General features: G+C 42.5%; 1 protein-coding gene across 6 annotated transcripts in view; it reads right to left on the bottom strand.

Annotated features, from left to right (window-relative positions):
• Nucleotides 1-17,491, bottom strand: part of LOC127419598 (formin-like protein 3) — an 87,086-nt gene that overhangs the window by 25,242 nt on the left and 44,353 nt on the right. For 5 of the 6 annotated variants that reach the window (XR_007893701.1, XM_051661117.1, XM_051661119.1 and 2 more), the window contains exons 6-12: nt 15,123-15,257; nt 14,217-14,325; nt 13,823-13,899; nt 12,085-12,178; nt 8,245-8,319; nt 8,038-8,148; nt 7,239-7,388 (exon numbers count right to left, since the gene is read on the bottom strand). Coding sequence is in view for 5 of the 6 variants with exons in the window: in XM_051661117.1 (XP_051517077.1) it covers nt 7,239-7,388; nt 8,038-8,148; nt 8,245-8,319; nt 12,085-12,178; nt 13,823-13,899; nt 14,217-14,325; nt 15,123-15,257 (751 nt within the window). In the remaining variant the exon portion in view is untranslated. The remainder of the gene's footprint in view (nt 1-7,238; nt 7,389-8,037; nt 8,149-8,244; nt 8,320-12,084; nt 12,179-13,822; nt 13,900-14,216; nt 14,326-15,122; nt 15,258-17,491) is intronic. The other variant, XM_051661120.1, reaches the window with a different exon arrangement.

A 17,491-nucleotide genomic window follows, 5' to 3' on the forward strand; every position in this document is an offset into this window, starting at 1 on the left:
CTTTCATGTCTGGGCACTGCTCACGTGGAGACAGCGTTCGTGGATGGTCATGTTCTCATTGCGAGAACAGAGCCCCAGAGGCTCCCCTCCTCGGTCCTTTTACCCACGGCTATGAGGCCAGCGCGGCTAGGACTGGGGGCGATTTGGGGACCCCAATGGGACCGCCTCCGCTGGGTATCCCCCCGCGGACCTCCCATTCCCCAGCACGCTCGTCTGCCACGATCGGGCTTCCGGATGAGTCCGCCAGCTCGTCTCACGGCGAGTTCGACCTCTTATTCGGAGCCCGCAAAAGTGATGAGCTCTCGAGCGCAGCATCGGAGAGCGGGCTCGTCCAGTCGGAAGCCTCAGCTGGGCTCCTCCCTTCGGGGATGATTGCCCAGTCACAGGCTGACGCGGAGATGACGACATGCTTTCCCGGGCAGCCGCGAGCGTCGGCTAGAGTGGAACCCTCTGCTCGCCCTGAACCCTCGCGGCTCGGTGATTGGTTCCTGGGCTCGTGGCACCGCTCAAAGCCACACCCCACCCCCGTTCCTTTCTTCCTGGAAGTGCATGAAGAGCTGACAAGGTCGCGGGAGGCACTTTTTACTGCCCGGTCCCGATCTTTTCAGCTTCCCCGCCCTCACTACCCTCGATGGTGGGGCGGCCAAGGGCTATTTGGCAATCCCCCAGTGGATAAAGGCGCTCGCGGTGCACCTATGGCCGCAGAGCACCGCCACCTGGCGTGGGTGCCCAAAGCCCCCATCCAAGGCCTGTAGGTTTAAGTCGTCTCTGACGGCCAAGGCCTACGGTGCCGCTGGACAAGCCGCCTCAGCCCTGCACGCCATGGCTCTCCTGCAAGTCCGCCAAGGTGCTAAAGGAACTGCACGAGGGTAGTTCCGCCCCGGGATTGATGCAGGAACTGTGCTCACGGGCGGACGATGGCCACACTAGTGGTCCAGGAGTGCCACCTTTGGCTCAACCTGGTCGAGATGGGTGAGGTCGACAAGACACGGTTCCTTGCTGGCCCCATTTCCCAGGCAGGCCTATTCGGCGACACCGTCGAGGACTTTGCCCAGCAGTTCTCGATGGTGGAGCAGTAGACAGATGCTAGCTGACAGATCCTGCACCCCGTCTACTCATCGCCAAGGGCATCCCCCTGCGGTGACTGCACCGGCTCCGCCGCAGCCCGCCCCTTTGGCCCGGCCCCAGCGTGGAGCCCACTGTCTCGCAGCCGCCCAGAACCCGTGAAAGGCTTCAAAGCGCCCGTGAGATGGGCAACCTAGGGACAATGAAACCCGCTGCTCTGGAGCTGGTAAGCAGATCTCTCCATCTTTTTGTTACCTTTTGCATTTAATTGCACTGCATGCCCAAGTGGCAGTACAAGCAAGAGCGGTTTCCTTGTCCCTGGGTCACGTATCCGGTGTGCACGGCCGTCATCACGACCACCGTCCACCACTCAATTTGGCAGGTTTGGCGCTCCAGCGGCAGTCTCCCGCCCCTGAGCGCCCAGCTGTGGCACAAATCCGCCCCCGATGTGACAGTCTCCATGGGTCACAAGGACAGGCCTCTTCCTCCCCCATCCCAGGCTGTTCCGGGGGTGGTCACAAGGAGCCAGGTAAGTGCTTCGATGTCCTTAGACTCAGCATGGCCACGATGTGGTGTGGCACCTCGAGCTCCGCCCCGCTGCGAGGCCCCACCTGCCGGTACGTCTGATGACGTTGTCCCTTTGGTCCCCCTTGCGCGGAACTTGAACGCATGGTTTGCGATTTCCAATCCGTCACGAGGGCTGGTCCGGACCATCCGACTCGGCTACGTAATTCAATTCGCCGGGCGTCCGCCCAGGTTCAGCGGTGACCACTTCACCTTGCTACCTTGCGCGGAGATCGCTACCCTCCTATGGAAGGGCGTGATAGAACCTGTCCCTCCAGCCGAGATGAAGACGGGGTTTTTCAGCCCCTACCTCATCGTACCGAAAAAAGGCGGTGGGTTGCGGCCAATCTTGGACCTGTGAGTACTGAACTAGGCTTTACACAGACTCCCGTTCAAGATGCTGATACAAAAACGCATTCTGGCAAGTGTCCGGCATCAAGATTGGTTCACAGCGGTAGACCCGAAGGATGCGTACTTCCATGTCTCGATCCTTCCTCGACATAGACCCTTCCTGCGGTTCGCGTTCGAGGGTCAGGTGTATCAGTACAAAGTCCTCCCTTTCGGCCTGTCCCTGTCTCCTCACATCTTTACGAAGATCACAGAGACTGCCCTTGCCCCGTTAAGGGAGGTGGGCATTTACATTCTCAACTATCTTGACGCCTGGCTAATCCTAGCTCACTCTCGAGACATGTTGTGCGCACACAGGGACCTGGTGCTCTCACACCTCAGCCGACTAAGGCTTCGGGTCAACTGGGAAAAGAGCAAGCTCCTCCCGGTTCAGAGCATCTCTTTTCTTGGATTGACGGCGCGCCTTACAAACGAGCATGCGCAAATATGCGTTTTCCCCCAGTGAGCCTACTTGCACAGACCCTGTGCAAGGTCAGGGAGGACGAGGAGCAGATCGTCCTGGTAGCACCCTACTTGCCCGCCCAGACGTGGTTCTCGGACCTCACGCTCCTCACAACAGCCCCCCCGGCGAATCCCCCTGAGGAAGGATCTTCTTTCTCAGGGACGGGGCACCATCTGGCACCCGCACCCAGACCTCTGGAATCTCCATGTCTGGCCCTTGGACGGGACGCGGAAGACCTAAGCGGTGGTAGACACGATCACTCAGGCTAGGGCCCCCTCTACGAGGCGCCTGTATGCCTTTAAGTGGCGTCTGTTCGCTAAGTGGTGTTCTTCCCGTCGGGAAGACCCCAGAGATGCGCAGTCGGATCAGTGCTTTCCTTCCTGCAGGAGAGGTTGGAAGGGAGGTTGTCCCCTTCCACCTTGAAGGTGTATGTTGCCGCCATAGCAGCACACCACGACGCAGTCGACGGTAAGTCCTTAGAGAAGCACGACTTGATCATCAGGTTCCTAAGAGGCGCCAGGGGGCTGAATCCCTCCAGACCGCGCCTCATTCCCTCATGGGACCTCTCTGTAGTTCTTCAGGGTCTACAGAGAGCCCCCTTTGAGCCTTTGCAGTCAGCCAAGCTTAAGGCACTCTCCTTGAAGACTGCCCTCCTGACTGCGTTCACTTCCATCAAGAGGGTAGGTGACCTACAAGCGTTCTCTGTCAGCGAAACGTGCCTGGAGTTTGGTCCAGGATACTCTCACGTGATCCTGAGACCCCGACCGGGCTATGTGCCCTTTTAGGGACCAGGTGGTGAACCTGCAAGCGCTGCCCCAGGAGGAGGCAGACCCAGTCCTGTCGTTGCTGTGTCCGGTGCGCACTTTACGCATCTATATGGATCGCACGCAGAGCTTAAGAATCTCTGAGCAGCTCTTTGTCTGCTTTGGTGCACAGCGGAAAGGAAGCGCTGTCTCCTAGCAGAGGATCGCCCACTGGCTCATTGATGCCATAACTGTGGCATATGTCGCCCAGGACATGCCGCCCCCGTTAGGGTTACAAGCCCACTCTACCAGGGGTGTAGCAGCTCCCTGGGCCCTGGCCAGGGGTGCCTCTCTAACAGACATTTGCAGAGCAGCAGGCTGGGCAACACCCAACACATGTGCAAGGTTCTACAACCTCCGGGTGGAACCGGTTTCATCCCAGGTAGTGGTACGCAACACATGCGGATAAGCCCGGGATAGCTGGCCGGGTGTATCGCTTGCACATAGCGCCTTCCACCTCCCTTGGAGCTGAAGACGTGCGCCATTAATTCCCAGTAGTGTTCACAAACTTTGTTCCCTGGTTGACTTCCTCCGAGCCCTGTGGCAGTCGAGTTTTTGGAGAGACTCGCTGCCGGCCCAGTACACGTGCGAACTAAGAGTCCTGTTCTGGGGTAGGTGCTCCGCATGTGGCGGTACCCTGTAAGGCTGTAACCCCATGCAATATATATCTTCCGCTAATTCATTTCCCTGTTGGCAAACTGCGTCTTCCTTGGGCAGAGCCCCTCTGCCCCAGTCTCCATGTTTGTAGTAACTCCTCCCCCATTGGGCAGGATCTACCTTGAAGACTCTCCACATGGTTGGAAAGACCATGTGACGTATTTTTCCACTTAAATATCCCCCCCTCTCTTTGGGCGAGGTATGGTCTCCGCGGTGTCTTCCCCTTGGGAGGGACACCCCCCGACTAGACCTGGCGGCCCAGACGGATAATCCCCTTTCTTTTTTAGGGAGTGGAAAAAAAGAAGGGGAAAAGAGGCCACGACTGGGTTAAGCCTGTCTCTATCTTTTGGGAAGTCGAATTGTCCCCAAAAAGGGCCGTTCGACACTCATAACTATGTTGGGGGAGGTTACGTGTCGACCTGGTGTGCTGGCTATGAGGCAAACAGTAGTCTGCCCACCACACACCACCAGTTCACGTAACACAGTTCAGCCAATTGTGGCGTTTCGTATAGGGACCCCTAGTGTCACTACATCGACACAACGTCGAATGAGTGAAAGATAGGGAACGTCATGGTTACTTGTGTAACCTCCGTTCCCTGATGGAGGGAACGAGACGTTGTGTCCCTCCTGCCACAACACTGATGTTGGGCCTCATATATTCAGATAGAAGACAAAGGCAGGCCTAATACAGTCGTAAAAACCTAACTCAAGCCCCCACCTTCCAAGTCGTAAATCTTACTGATAAAAATCGTGCCAAAATCAAAGGGAGTCCAAAACAGACTACAAATCCATGAAGCCTTGCTCACTAAAGATCAAACTCTCAACTCCTATTGGATGAGGCACACAACAGAACGTCCCTCAAACATGACATCATCAGGAGTTGAAATACCTCTGAAATGCTTCCAGAATTGGCTTCCAGCGACTTTGTTTGCAGCGTGTGGACGCAGCTCTTCGCTGCTCTCCGGTGCAACCTCATGGCACAAGGAAGTAACGTCCGACTTGAAACTGTGGCCATACAATCTCCATCTCGCTGGACGAGTTGAGATTACTCTGTGTTCAACCGAACACTCTAACAGATCCGAATGAGACCGCCGAGCAATTCGCATCTTCATCCGTTTGCCTACAGAAGTGAAGAGATTAAAGATTTCTCTTCCATCTTCAATCAAGTCGACATTTCTGAGTTCTCCGCCAGCCCGCCGAGAATCAACAGCCGTACCGCCCGCCGACAGAGCGAGGAAACGGCCTCCCGTCATCACACGAGCCTCAAGGAACCGGGTCAGAGTTAAAGGACGGAGGAAAACACATTCTACCTGTGTCCCCATGCGATTCAAGTAAGAGGTTTACATCTGGGCAGAGACAGAATATTATAGTGTGTTATTCTTGTGTTTCAAGGTTTTTGCTTGTACAGTTTACGGACCGCCATGTCCGCTCATTATTAATACTCAGGGTATTAATTATCACAAATTCATTTTGCTGTATTGTGGTCCAACCAAATTGGATTGTTGTACAATTTCGCCATCGCGGGTGAGACAGCAACTGAGTTCATCCATTAAAGAGTCAAATAACACGGGACTTTTATGAGCCGTCCACCGCGTCTCTGAGTGATAAACTGACAGCTGTTTTCTCTCCCACTATCGCAAAATCGGCTTTAGGGTTGTCACTTAATTAATTCTCTCTCTCTCGTACTAACCACACACCCACACACACACACACACCTTATGTATTATAGGATTATTTTTTTATTCCCATATCTAATCATATCACTGTTTAGTTTGTAGTTGTAAGTCGGAAGTTTATTGACTGCATTGTATTAATTATTAATTGATATTACTGCATAAATAAACGTTGTTTATATTACAAAGAGAAGTGTTTTGGTTTGTTTTGCATACACCTGTGTCATGCTGACGGGATGTCAGTGCTCGGATTCAAACCTTCATTCATTGTCTTTTTTTTCCGGAAAATCGATATTCTTCGGATGTCGATTTTCCTAAGAAAACAATCTAATATTGAGACTGTTTTACTATTTAGTTATTAGTCCCTGATTTCAGGGTGGTGCCCCATCAATGTTAATCCTTATTAATATTCTATTGATTTTTGATCATTGATAATTATCTTTGATGATTGAATTTGAATGATCAATAAGCTAGTGTTAATTTTAATTAATGTTTCATCGATGTTAACATTTAACGATTATCTTTGATAATTGTTGATTTAAAGGATTTCAAAAAGCTAACATTGGTTCTCATCAATGTTCTATTGATTTTAATAATTAATAATTATCTTTGATAATTATTAATTATTGCTAATAACCAAACTTGCTCCTAAACGTAGCACACTACATTTACTGGAGCCCCATATGAGGTTTTAATGAGTTAGATTCAATTGATTAATTTAAATATTAATTAATAACTACAGAAATAATTATTAATTATTTCTGATAGTAACACTGATCTAAACAACCAGTAAAGCCCTACACTGAACTACCCGCTGAAATGGTCGGACCTTATATCGGCTCCTCAGCATAAAACCTGAATGAGTGGTTGCATACCAGCTCCTTTTATACCCGTATGTTCGGGGGAGTGGTATGCAAATACCACTCGCCAATTTTCATTGGCCTTTTATCAAAGACCAGAGGTGTCTCAGGCTCCCAAGAGTGACCCCTAGTGTCACTACATCGACACAATATCTCGTTCCCTCCATCAGGGAACGGAGGTTACACAAGTAACCATGACGTTTTCAAGCTGCCATTTACAGCCAGTGCAGACTGGTTTCATTTTTGTATACACATACACAATATAATATAATATAATATAATATATAAACAGTACATATAGGAGGACATTAAGACATTGTAAAACTTTGAAATTATGTGTATCGTGAAAAGTGCTTTATAAATAAAAATAAATAGTCTATATATAGTATTGAGTTTTATTTGTCTTTAATCTGTGCTTCCATGAATTAAAGTTGTTATGTGTATGTTTATTCTTTACAAATACAATGAAATAACAGGTTATAACAATGAATAAATGAAATGAAAAATGAACAATTTAAGTGTGCAGTCGATGTTCTCCCTTCTTAAACGGCAGGTCCTTTCATACTGTTATGTTTAACTTCATATTTAAGTGTAGTCCATGTAACTGAACACTAGTTAAAAGATAAATATGAGACATGTGAATGGGCACCTCTGTGGCTCTACCAGTCTAGACATACAAATCAAGTCAAAACAGGTGACATCATGAACCCATTTGGTGTAATATAAACATGTTATCATGACAGAAGGAGTACAGAATGGCTCTTACGTGTGACAAATGCTCCTCCAGCTCCTCCACCTTCTCCAGAGCCACATTCTTTGTTTCAGCATCCTCCAGCAGTCCTCCAACATCAAAAACATTATCCAGGTATGCCTGGATCTGCACTGACAGCTTATCGCTTTCTGTGTGCTTGGATTTCTGTAAGGGAACACAGGGATTTCTCAATATTTTCATCGTATGGTTCTCCAAGACCTTAAAAATACAGTATCTTCATTAAGTGTGTTTGATTCTTTTTCTAATTTATTTAGAAATATATATAGTATACAGTATGTGTGTGTGTGTGTGTAACTATGTTTATACTACATTGTGGGGACCAAATGTCACCACAAGGACAGTAAAACCAGAGAAAACCTACCTTGTGGGGACCAGCCAACGGTCCCCATGAGGGGAATGGCTTATTAAACATACTAAACGATGTTTTGTTTTTTTTGTTTTTTATGTAAAAATGCAAAAAGGTTTCTGTGAGGGTTAGGTTTAGGGGTAAGGTTATGGTTATGGTTAGGGGACAGAAATTATCATTACATCTGTAGAAAATCCATAAAATGCATGGAAGTCTATGGAGAGTCCCCACAATGATATAATAACATGGTATATGTATGTGTGTGTGTGTGTGTGTGTGTGTGTGTGTGTGTGTGTTTGATTGTTCAGGAACTACTTTATATAGTGATTGTTCATGCCTTACTAATAAAAGTTAAAAAAAAAAGTGTTTAAGACCATTTCATTAATAGTGTTTCAGTAGCGATTTACAATTATAGGCGCAAATTTACAGTAAGCATTGACTGAGTACCTCTAGGAAGTCATCAAGACCCAGTTTAGTGAACTCATACTGCAGATGTACACGGAAGTTCATGTCCTCCACTGAATGGACAACAATGTTGATGAACTGCATACAAGCCACCTGGGACACAATAAACACAGTCAAAAATGATTTTGAAAATGTTTTTCTTGCACAAACAGGTATAGAAGATGCAGTGCAGTGCTTTTAAGCACATACCATAAAGTCGATATTTCCATCTTCACTACGAAAGTACTCCATCAGCTTCTCAAAGCGATGCTTCTCCTTACATACCTGAAGTTTCAAATATTTTGAATTATACAAACATATAAACCCAATAACCCGAGTCCAGAATTAGCAGATTTGTAAAGTGATAAAATTAGTGTAATAATATAGCTCTCAAATTCTTACACATCAACATCTAATTTACACATAAACCATAACATAGTTTTCTTTCTTTTCTTTAGTTGTCTAGATCCGATTAAAGAGAAACAAGAGAGTATGAGGTTACTGGGTAAAGTAACATAGCCTTACCAGAGAAATGTAAGCATCATTACAAGCTTTATGGAAAAGCAAGAGAACACAATTAAGGGAATATTCCAGGTTCAATACAAGTTTGCTCAATCGACAGCACTTGTGGCATAATGTTGATAACAACAAAAAATAATTTTGACTCAAAAAAGCAAAAATCGAGGTTGCAGAGACACTTACAATGGAAGTGAATGGGGCCAATTTTTGGAAGGTATAAAGACAGAAATTTGACACCTATAATTTAATAAAAGCACTTATATTAAGTCTGTTGTTATAACTCATGTATTATTTGAGCTGTAAATTTGTTTATATTGTCTTTTTTTTACAGTCGTTTTAGGTTTTTAGGGTTTGTTGACATTATATAGACATGGCAACAAAGTTTTAAAATTGGCTAGGACTTTACTCAGAAAAGGTTAGTAAGCAATTTTATCACTCTAAAATAATGTTAACTCACATATTGTTTACGTCTTGTGCAGTGTTGGGGGTAATGCGATAAAAGTAACGTGTGATACATAATCAGATTACTTTTCCGTGTAACAAGTAAAGTAAAGATATATTTTTTATTTTAGACCATAAAATCTGAGTTATTTTTAAAAATAAGTAACTCGTTGCTTTTGTACACCTCTCCATTCCCGGTATTGCGATAAATCAGGAGTAAAAGTGTGCAAACTTCGAGGAGGGGCATGATGGGCATTGTAGTTCTACAGAGCGGGAGGCTTACTAGAGATGTTCAATGAAGTTGTAGTATGTGTGTGCATGATGGGTATTGTAGTTCTATAGAGTGGAAGGCTTACTAGAGATGTTCAATGAAGTTGTAGTATGTGTGTGCATGATGGTTATTGTCGTTCTAGAGAGTGGAAGGCTTACTAGAGATGTTCAATTAAGTTGTAGTATGTGTGTGCATGATGGGTATTGTAGTTCTAGAGAGTGGAAGGCTTACTAGAGATGTTCAGTTAAGTTGTAGTATGTGTGTGCATGATGGGTATTGTAGTTCTAGAGAGTGGAAGGCTTACTAGAGATGTTCAGTGAAGTTGTAGTATGTGTGTGCATGATGGGCATTGTAGTTCTAGAGAGTGGAAGGCTTACTAGAGATGTTCAATGAAGTTGTAGTATGTGTGTGCATGATGGGTATTGTAGTTCTAGAGAGTGGAAGGCGTACTAGAGATGTTCAGTGAAGTTGTAGTATGTGTGTGCATGATGGGTATTGTAGTTCTAGAGAGTGGAAGGCTTACTAGAGATGTTAAATGAAGTTGTAGTATGTGTGTGCATGATGGGTATTGTAGTTCTAGAGAGTGGAAGGCTTACTAGAGATGTTCAATGAAGTTGTAGTATGTGTGTTCATGATGGGTATTGCAGTTCTAGAGAGAGGGAGGCTTACTAGAGATGTTCAATGAAGTTGTAGTATGTGTGTTCATGATGGGTATTGTAGTTCTAGAGAGTGGAAGCCTTACTAGAGATGTTCAATTAAGCTGTAGTATGTGTGTGCATGATGGGTATTGTAGTTCTACAGAGTTGGAGGCTTACTAGAGATGTTCAATGAAGTTGTAGTATGTGTGTGCATGATGGTTATTGTCGTTCTAGAGAGTGGAAGGCTTACTAGAGATGTTCAGTTAAGTTGTAATATGTGTGTGCATGATGGGTATTGTAGTTCTAGAGAGTGGAAGGCTTACTAGAGATGTTCAGTGAAGTTGTAGTATATGTGTGCATGATGGGTATTGTAGTTCTAGAGAGAGGGAGGCTTACTAGAGATGTTCAATGAAGTTGTAGTATGTGTGTGCATGATGGATATTGTAGTTCTAGAGAGTATGAGCCATGCATATCAGCGGCGATGGGCAGAGCACAACAAGTCTTCTTTTAGCCCACCCTGAGATTTATGTTTTAAAAATGGCAAAATATTGCTGGTAAAGGAATGTAAATCTGAATGCTTCAGTGGAATCCAGTTGTACTCATCATTTGCTGTGCTGGATTTTTTTGTGCACTGGAGCTTAATTGAGTAGCCATCATAAACTTCGCCACGGTCATGACAATCACAGCAAGAGTTAAGAAATGTGTTCTCATAAGGCAACATTTTGTCAAAAATGTAACATCCGGGTGATAATTTGATTCTCACGATTGATTCATGTATGCTGCATTTAAAAGTGTGTAAACACACATTTTCGTGATATTATACATCACAGGCATAAGCCGGAGAAGTCTTCCCATGGCCATGGCATGATTATATAATTAAATACAACATGGAATGATCGCTGACTGTTTGTGCATCCGAATTGCTTTGTTTTAAAGCTGCCCGTAACTACTTCTCTAGGATCAGTTTGCATCCGAACTGCTCTGTGATAAAGCATTTAACATTCAACATTCAGTTGAGTGAAATGTGATTGATTCATGTGTTAATACACGCTGCATTAAAAAAATCAGTAAACCAAAATGGCCAAATTCAAAATATGACCTTTGTAAAATGCTTGATTAAACCAAACGACATCAGCTTCTTGTTTGTGTACATAATGCTCCACTGAATTAATTGTGGGACATTTAATTCATGCCTCTAAATTCAAAGTTAGGTTAACCACAGACTCTTTGAAGACTAGTTTTACTAGAATCTCTGCAGGCTTTGTTTTTGTTTAATTTCACAGTCTCTCTTTCTCTCTCTCATAGCAGTGGGTCCGACATTGTTGTAACTGCTGCGTTGATTAGCTCTTCTAGTTTCTCATGGTTGAGTCAGCCAGTTATGGGGTAATTGGCCCGTTTCCGGGCCAATTTAAATGACTAGGCCAGCAGAACTGGAATGGTTGAGTGAACAGTCGAGTCTGCGGGCAATTCACTCTCCCCAAAACACTTATCCTTATCAGACGTGGGCTTAATGAAACGACTGGCTTAAGATGTGGTGTTTTCCCACAAATGCACACTATTTAGAAAGGGAGAAAATAACTGTGCCATGAGACATGGCTAACTACAATTGCTTTTATATGTGAGGGAAAGAATAGAATAATTGCAAAAACAAGCGACCCCACACTCTTTGCCTCCAAAATATAAACCTCTTTACAACATTTAAAGGAATAGCTCATCCAATAATGAAAATTCTGTCATCATTTAGTCCCCCTTGTGTCATTACAAACCTGAATGATTTACTCCCACCTCTTCAAACTTTGCAAATGCATTGTGATCGGTATTGAGAGAAGATATTCAGTGAATAATGACTTAATTTTTGGGCTGTGCCTCATATAAAGCTATTGTATGGCTTCAGAATTGGAATGCGGCCCAATTTTATGGTTCATTTATTATGCTTTTTCTGTCCTTTTTGGAGCTTGGCATTCTTTGGTTACTGTATGTATATGTTATATGGAAGACAGCAGTATGAACATTCTCCAAAATATCTCCTCTTGTGTTCCACAGAAGAAAGAAAGTCATATGGGTTTGGAACAACATTAGGGTGAGTAAATGATAACAGATTTTTTATTTTTCTGTGAATCTTTAAGGTACTATAATTGTTTTTGTAACACACATGGAAAAGTATATGTCCCAAGGTTCTACCTCTTTGAAGTTATCAAACGCAGAGAGGATGATTTCATGGCCTCCTCGCACCAAACATACAGCAGCCAGCAGTTCCAGGACCAGCGCTTTTGTTCTAAAGGCAGAACAATAGCTTTTGTGAGTGTTCAACCAGACCAGAGCTGCAGAGCAGGATTCTCACAATATGAAGGGTAACATTACCAACTTGACAGATCATTACCCACCCACACCTGCTTAGATCTATCCTTCAGGGAGAGCTGCAGCTTTGTGTCCATTGTTTTCAAAATTAGAAATATGACAGGAGGGGTTGATAGCTCACTTTCATCTTGAGCTTTTCATATGGGGTCATTTCTGATGTTGAGTATGAGTAAATGTAGGTGGGGTAATTTTTCTACCATGTTTTGGAATGACACAATCCAAAACATTTTACAGCACTGTTAACACATGCTCTGTATGGCCCTTTAAACATCTCAAGAAACATACTTAACATTGAAGTGTCAGGCTGATAATTCATGAATTTTCCTATTCTTATGGGAACTGATTACAAACAAAATTTCAATTTGATAAAATTGATCACATGTCCTCCATGATTATGTTTGGGTTCTCAGAGACCAGAGGTGTAAAATATGAATAAATGCTATGAATTTTAACATGCTTGATTTTTTATTTACAGAGCATACTATGAAAGTACACTTGATTTATTTACCTGTATTTTTCTACAGTGTTTTTCCTGGGGTCAAATTGATCAAGGAATGTTACTGGACAACAGAAACAGATCAATATTTAAGTCCTTTTTTACTATAAATTCTCCTCCCTGCCCAGTAGGTGGCGATATACACGAAGAATGCAAATTGCCAAAAACAAAAGAAGAATGTGAAAGTGGAGATTGATAGTAAAAATTGACTTAAATATTGACCACTTTCTCACCCACATTTATCATATCGCTTCTGAAGATAAAGATTCAATCACTGGAGTCATATGGATTACTTTTATGCTGCCTTTATGTGCTTTTTGGAGCTTTAATATTTTGGTACCCATTCACTTGCACTGAAAGGACCAACAGAGCTGAGATATTTTCTAAAAATCTTTGTTTGTGTTCAGCACAGGAAAGTAAGTCATACACATCTGGGATGGCATAAGGATGAGTAAATGATGAGAGAATTACATTTTTGGGTGAAATATCCCTGTAAGATAACAATTGGAGGTTACCTCTTTTTACAGTGTGATACAACACAGGTTTAAAATTTCAATAATATATGTCAAATGGGCTTTGGTTAGGTCAGAGGAACATTGTAAATAATTTGGAAGGAAAATAATAGGTTATTTCTGAAATTACCTTTATTATTTATTATTATTTATTCTCTGAGACCCTAAGTATAAAGACAGTAAAGTGATCCATGAGGGTTAAAGGCTCAAGCTTGAATCTGATTGAGTGATACATTGGAACAATAATTAACTGAGCTCCAAGAATGATGCTCTCCAAGAGTGAGATGATGTCAGGGGGGTTTTCCATGCTTCAGTGTGAACTCATCTAAGCTCTGGCTACAAATGTACTGAGCTCAAACTGACACTAATCCTCTCTAAAGACTTAATTCATACCAAACAAAAGTACAGCTCTAATCCCCAACTTCACAGCCCAACCACAACTATAGGCCACTGAAGGTATTCAGTTGGCTCATCAGGTAGTTACAGCTTAATCCTCTTCAAATATCTAACACCATAAAGTTTTTAGGGTGTTAAATAGAGCCCTAGTTCTTACCTCGGGTTCTTATTGTTCAAACTCAGGGCAATCTCATTGACTGCATGTGCGTGAGACATGACAAGGTTGAAGCCATACTAAAGTAAAAGGGAAAGAACAAGTGGTTTTGAGTGTAAAAAGATCAATGAGTGTCATTGAGTCAATGGTGATGTTCCTCAATATGTGCAGCCTAAAACTAGGCTTCGTTCACACAGCAGCATTGTATTAATTAAATTGTGATTTGTTAATCGAAGAAAAACGGATGTGAAAAACAGTGTAACAGGTTACGTCTCTTGTTTGATTATTTTTCATATACCACTAGAGGGAGAAAACTGTTTTTGTGGTTGCTTCTGTAAGTGAACAGGTTAGTTGTCACTGAGTGTTTTGTAATCAATCATGTCAATGCATCCTGTACCTGATAGTTCATGATCGCTCTCAAGCACATGATGCACACGTGCACGTCATCCTTTTGACTCACTAATCTGGAGTTCTTGATAGTTTTGCTGTTGGCAGTTAAGCCATAGCTGTAATGGTAGATAAAGATTGACAGTAATTCACAAGAGCTGTTTTGAATTTGACAAAATATACACACAAGCATAAACTGTCACACACGCAAATCACATCACAAAAGTACTTTCATTTTTTTGTGTTATCTACTCTCAGGAAGTGTGGCTTTAGCTCAGTGGGTAAAATAATGCATGCATGTGTCTCCTAGTTTCGATGCAAAGCTCGGAAAGTGTTTCTGTCATAGCATGTATACACACACATACTGCATATTAGACCCCATTATATTAAAATGAGAGTTTTATGGCTTTTAGTCCATGGCCATTAGCTTTGAGGCCATCTTAATGCTAGTATACTCCTAAACATTGACACAATTCACTTTTAGCAGATATAGACATTCAACAATTTGCAGTCTTACTCTTCTGGGAAAACGGACAAAAATATTGATGACTGCACTACATAGGTTTTGTCCAATCAAATGCTCTCCACAATGAGAATGTCTCCCCACCTGCAACCAACCTGCAAATCATGGGTCATGTCTGTGATGTTTGAATAGCCTATTAGCTATTTTAAAAAAAAAAGAAAGAATTAAGGAGTACTTTGATATGTCCCGCCCAAACTTCCTGTTTCAATAAGAAATATGTCAATACAGGACAGAAAGCTGTGCTTGTCGAGTGATTTTATGGGGTATTTAATGAGCCGTGATTGGCCAGCAGCCTGAACCAAGCTAATGCAAGTTATCAACATAAGCAAACATAATTTCAAAGCAAGGCAGAGCTTAGCAAGCACAAGCAGGTCATACATGGCATGTACATACCGGAGGACGGATTGTCGCGCAGAGCGCACCAAAGTATTGCAGCCGTTCTGGTGCAGATCCTCAATGGACCTGCTCCACGACTTAGCCTTGTCCAGCGAGCAGTCCTCGCCATTCTCCAGCCCTTCAAAATCCAACCTGAGCCGCACACACAGGGAATTGCACATAAGGAGGGCAAGGGGGTAAAGGGGAGTTCACACTGACAACGATTTACAGCAGCAGTTTCTGGCAACATGAGTGACAGCCAGAGGTGGAAAGTAACAAATTACTCTTTACAGTACTTGAGTACATTTTTCAATTTTTTCTACTTTTTTTTTAATTATAAAAAAATTATTTTACTTTTATTTGAGGTGTTTAAAAATGAAATATTCAACTTCGCTACATTTATTTTTCACCACAGTTACAAAGTATAAAAATGAACATACATCCCTGAACATGCACTAAATATGCTTCCAAACTAAAACGCGCATCTTCGCAGCACGACGGAAGCCCGTAGAGCACTACAGCGTGCAAGATAGCGCAAATCATCTCTTGCAATAAACAGTACCAATGAAGAAAAGAGGAGACAACACTGCCATGCAACAACATGAAATACAAGGCATTTCGGACTACACAACTATACCCTTACTAAAATGTATCACGTTTTTACTGTGGTAACCCTTGAAGTGGGCTGGTGCTCACCGAAGCGCCGTACAGACAATTAAGCGTAATGCTTTTCACAGTACCGGGAATTATTCTTCTGTAGTCTTCCAGCAGCACTTATAAACTGCTGGCGGTACTCTTCTCTCCCTTCTCCACAAGACAATCTGCCCTGTCAACTAGACAAAACTGTATCTGTAATCTTCAGTATATTTTATCATCTTATCCTGGAAAGGAACTGTTCATTCAGATGGGGAATGTCTGACTGATGTGTTAAACCACCAATCACACTGAACTTGGTTTTAAAGGTACGTTTTAACTGTACTGAACATGTTAATAGTGTAGTTTGACAAACGTGCCAGGATATCTTGTTTACTTTGTCTCAGATATTTTTTTTACATACCTTTAAAATGATTTGATGCCACAAACCATTCAGGTTCTTTATAATCATGTTTTTTCTTTAATTAATATCAGTTTCTGAATTTGCCAAATGCTTCTTAATATAGCCTTTATAATTGTATTTATTTATCACATGTTATACATTTTGCACATATACAGTGAAATTCTTTTTTTTTTTTTTTTCACATATCCCAGCTGAGCTGGGGTCAGAGTGCAGGGTCAACCATGTTACAGCACCCCTGGAGCAGATAGGGTCAAAGGCCTTACTCAAGGGCCCTACTCAAGGGCCCAACAGTGGCATCTTGGTGGTGCTGGGGCTTGAACCCCCAACCTTCTGATCAGTAACCCAGAGCCTTAACCACTGAGCCACCACTACCCATCTAGTACTTATCTCAAAATCACAACAGGAAAACAGTTTTAAATGCATTTACTACATTAAAACTCTTTTAATAATCTTTTAATAATATCTTTAAATATTTTAATACGTTTAATAACATCAAATATTCTAATAAATCTTCTTTTTCTTAACTATACGCAAAACTGAAATTCACATTCTATGATAGATTTTTAATATCTTATTTGTTGTCACACAATAAAACAATAGGCCTACTTGACAGGTACGGCATGCCACAGTAAGAAAAACTGTAGCTTTACAGCTCTCTTAGCAGAGTCCATTACAGTTATGCAAAGACTTTTAAGAGACAATTAATAAAAAAATACACTACCATTTTTTTTAAATTTAAAAATAAATAATAACATAATATTTATTTCAAACAGTAATAATAATTTGCAACATTACAATTTTTTGGCAGTATTTCTGATCAATTTAATGCATCCTTTGGTGAACAGAAGCATACATTTCTTTCAAAAACAAAACTCCTTTGTGCATTTGTGTTCTAAAATTTTGAATGGCAGTGTATATACTGTACTATATACAGTATAATATATTTTCATAAAGTAATTTGTAAAGTGATTACTTGTGTAGTTTTTCAGCAAACTAATTATTTGCTCTTACTTGAGTCATATTATTTCTCAGTAGCAATACTTTTACTTAAGTAAAGATTTTCAGTACTCATTTGAGACCATCAATTTGAAAAAGTTGAGAAAACTTTATGCAAATGAGAAGTGACACTATGAGGCGACAACCAATGGGAGTAAAGACAGCACAGCTCATGTGATCCATCTCCTGTGAGATACTGGAGCCGAGTGCAGGTAATATTTTGAAGTTAATGTTACTTAAGTTAATATGATTTATCTCTGCCCACATACAGGCATAAAAATGATTTAAAAATGAAAGTAAAACTGGTCATTTTGAGTGAGTTTGATTCATGTAT

The sequence above is a fragment of the Myxocyprinus asiaticus genome, chromosome 29 (assembly GCF_019703515.2).
Source record: "Myxocyprinus asiaticus isolate MX2 ecotype Aquarium Trade chromosome 29, UBuf_Myxa_2, whole genome shotgun sequence".
Lineage (NCBI taxonomy): Eukaryota > Metazoa > Chordata > Actinopteri > Cypriniformes > Catostomidae > Myxocyprinus > Myxocyprinus asiaticus.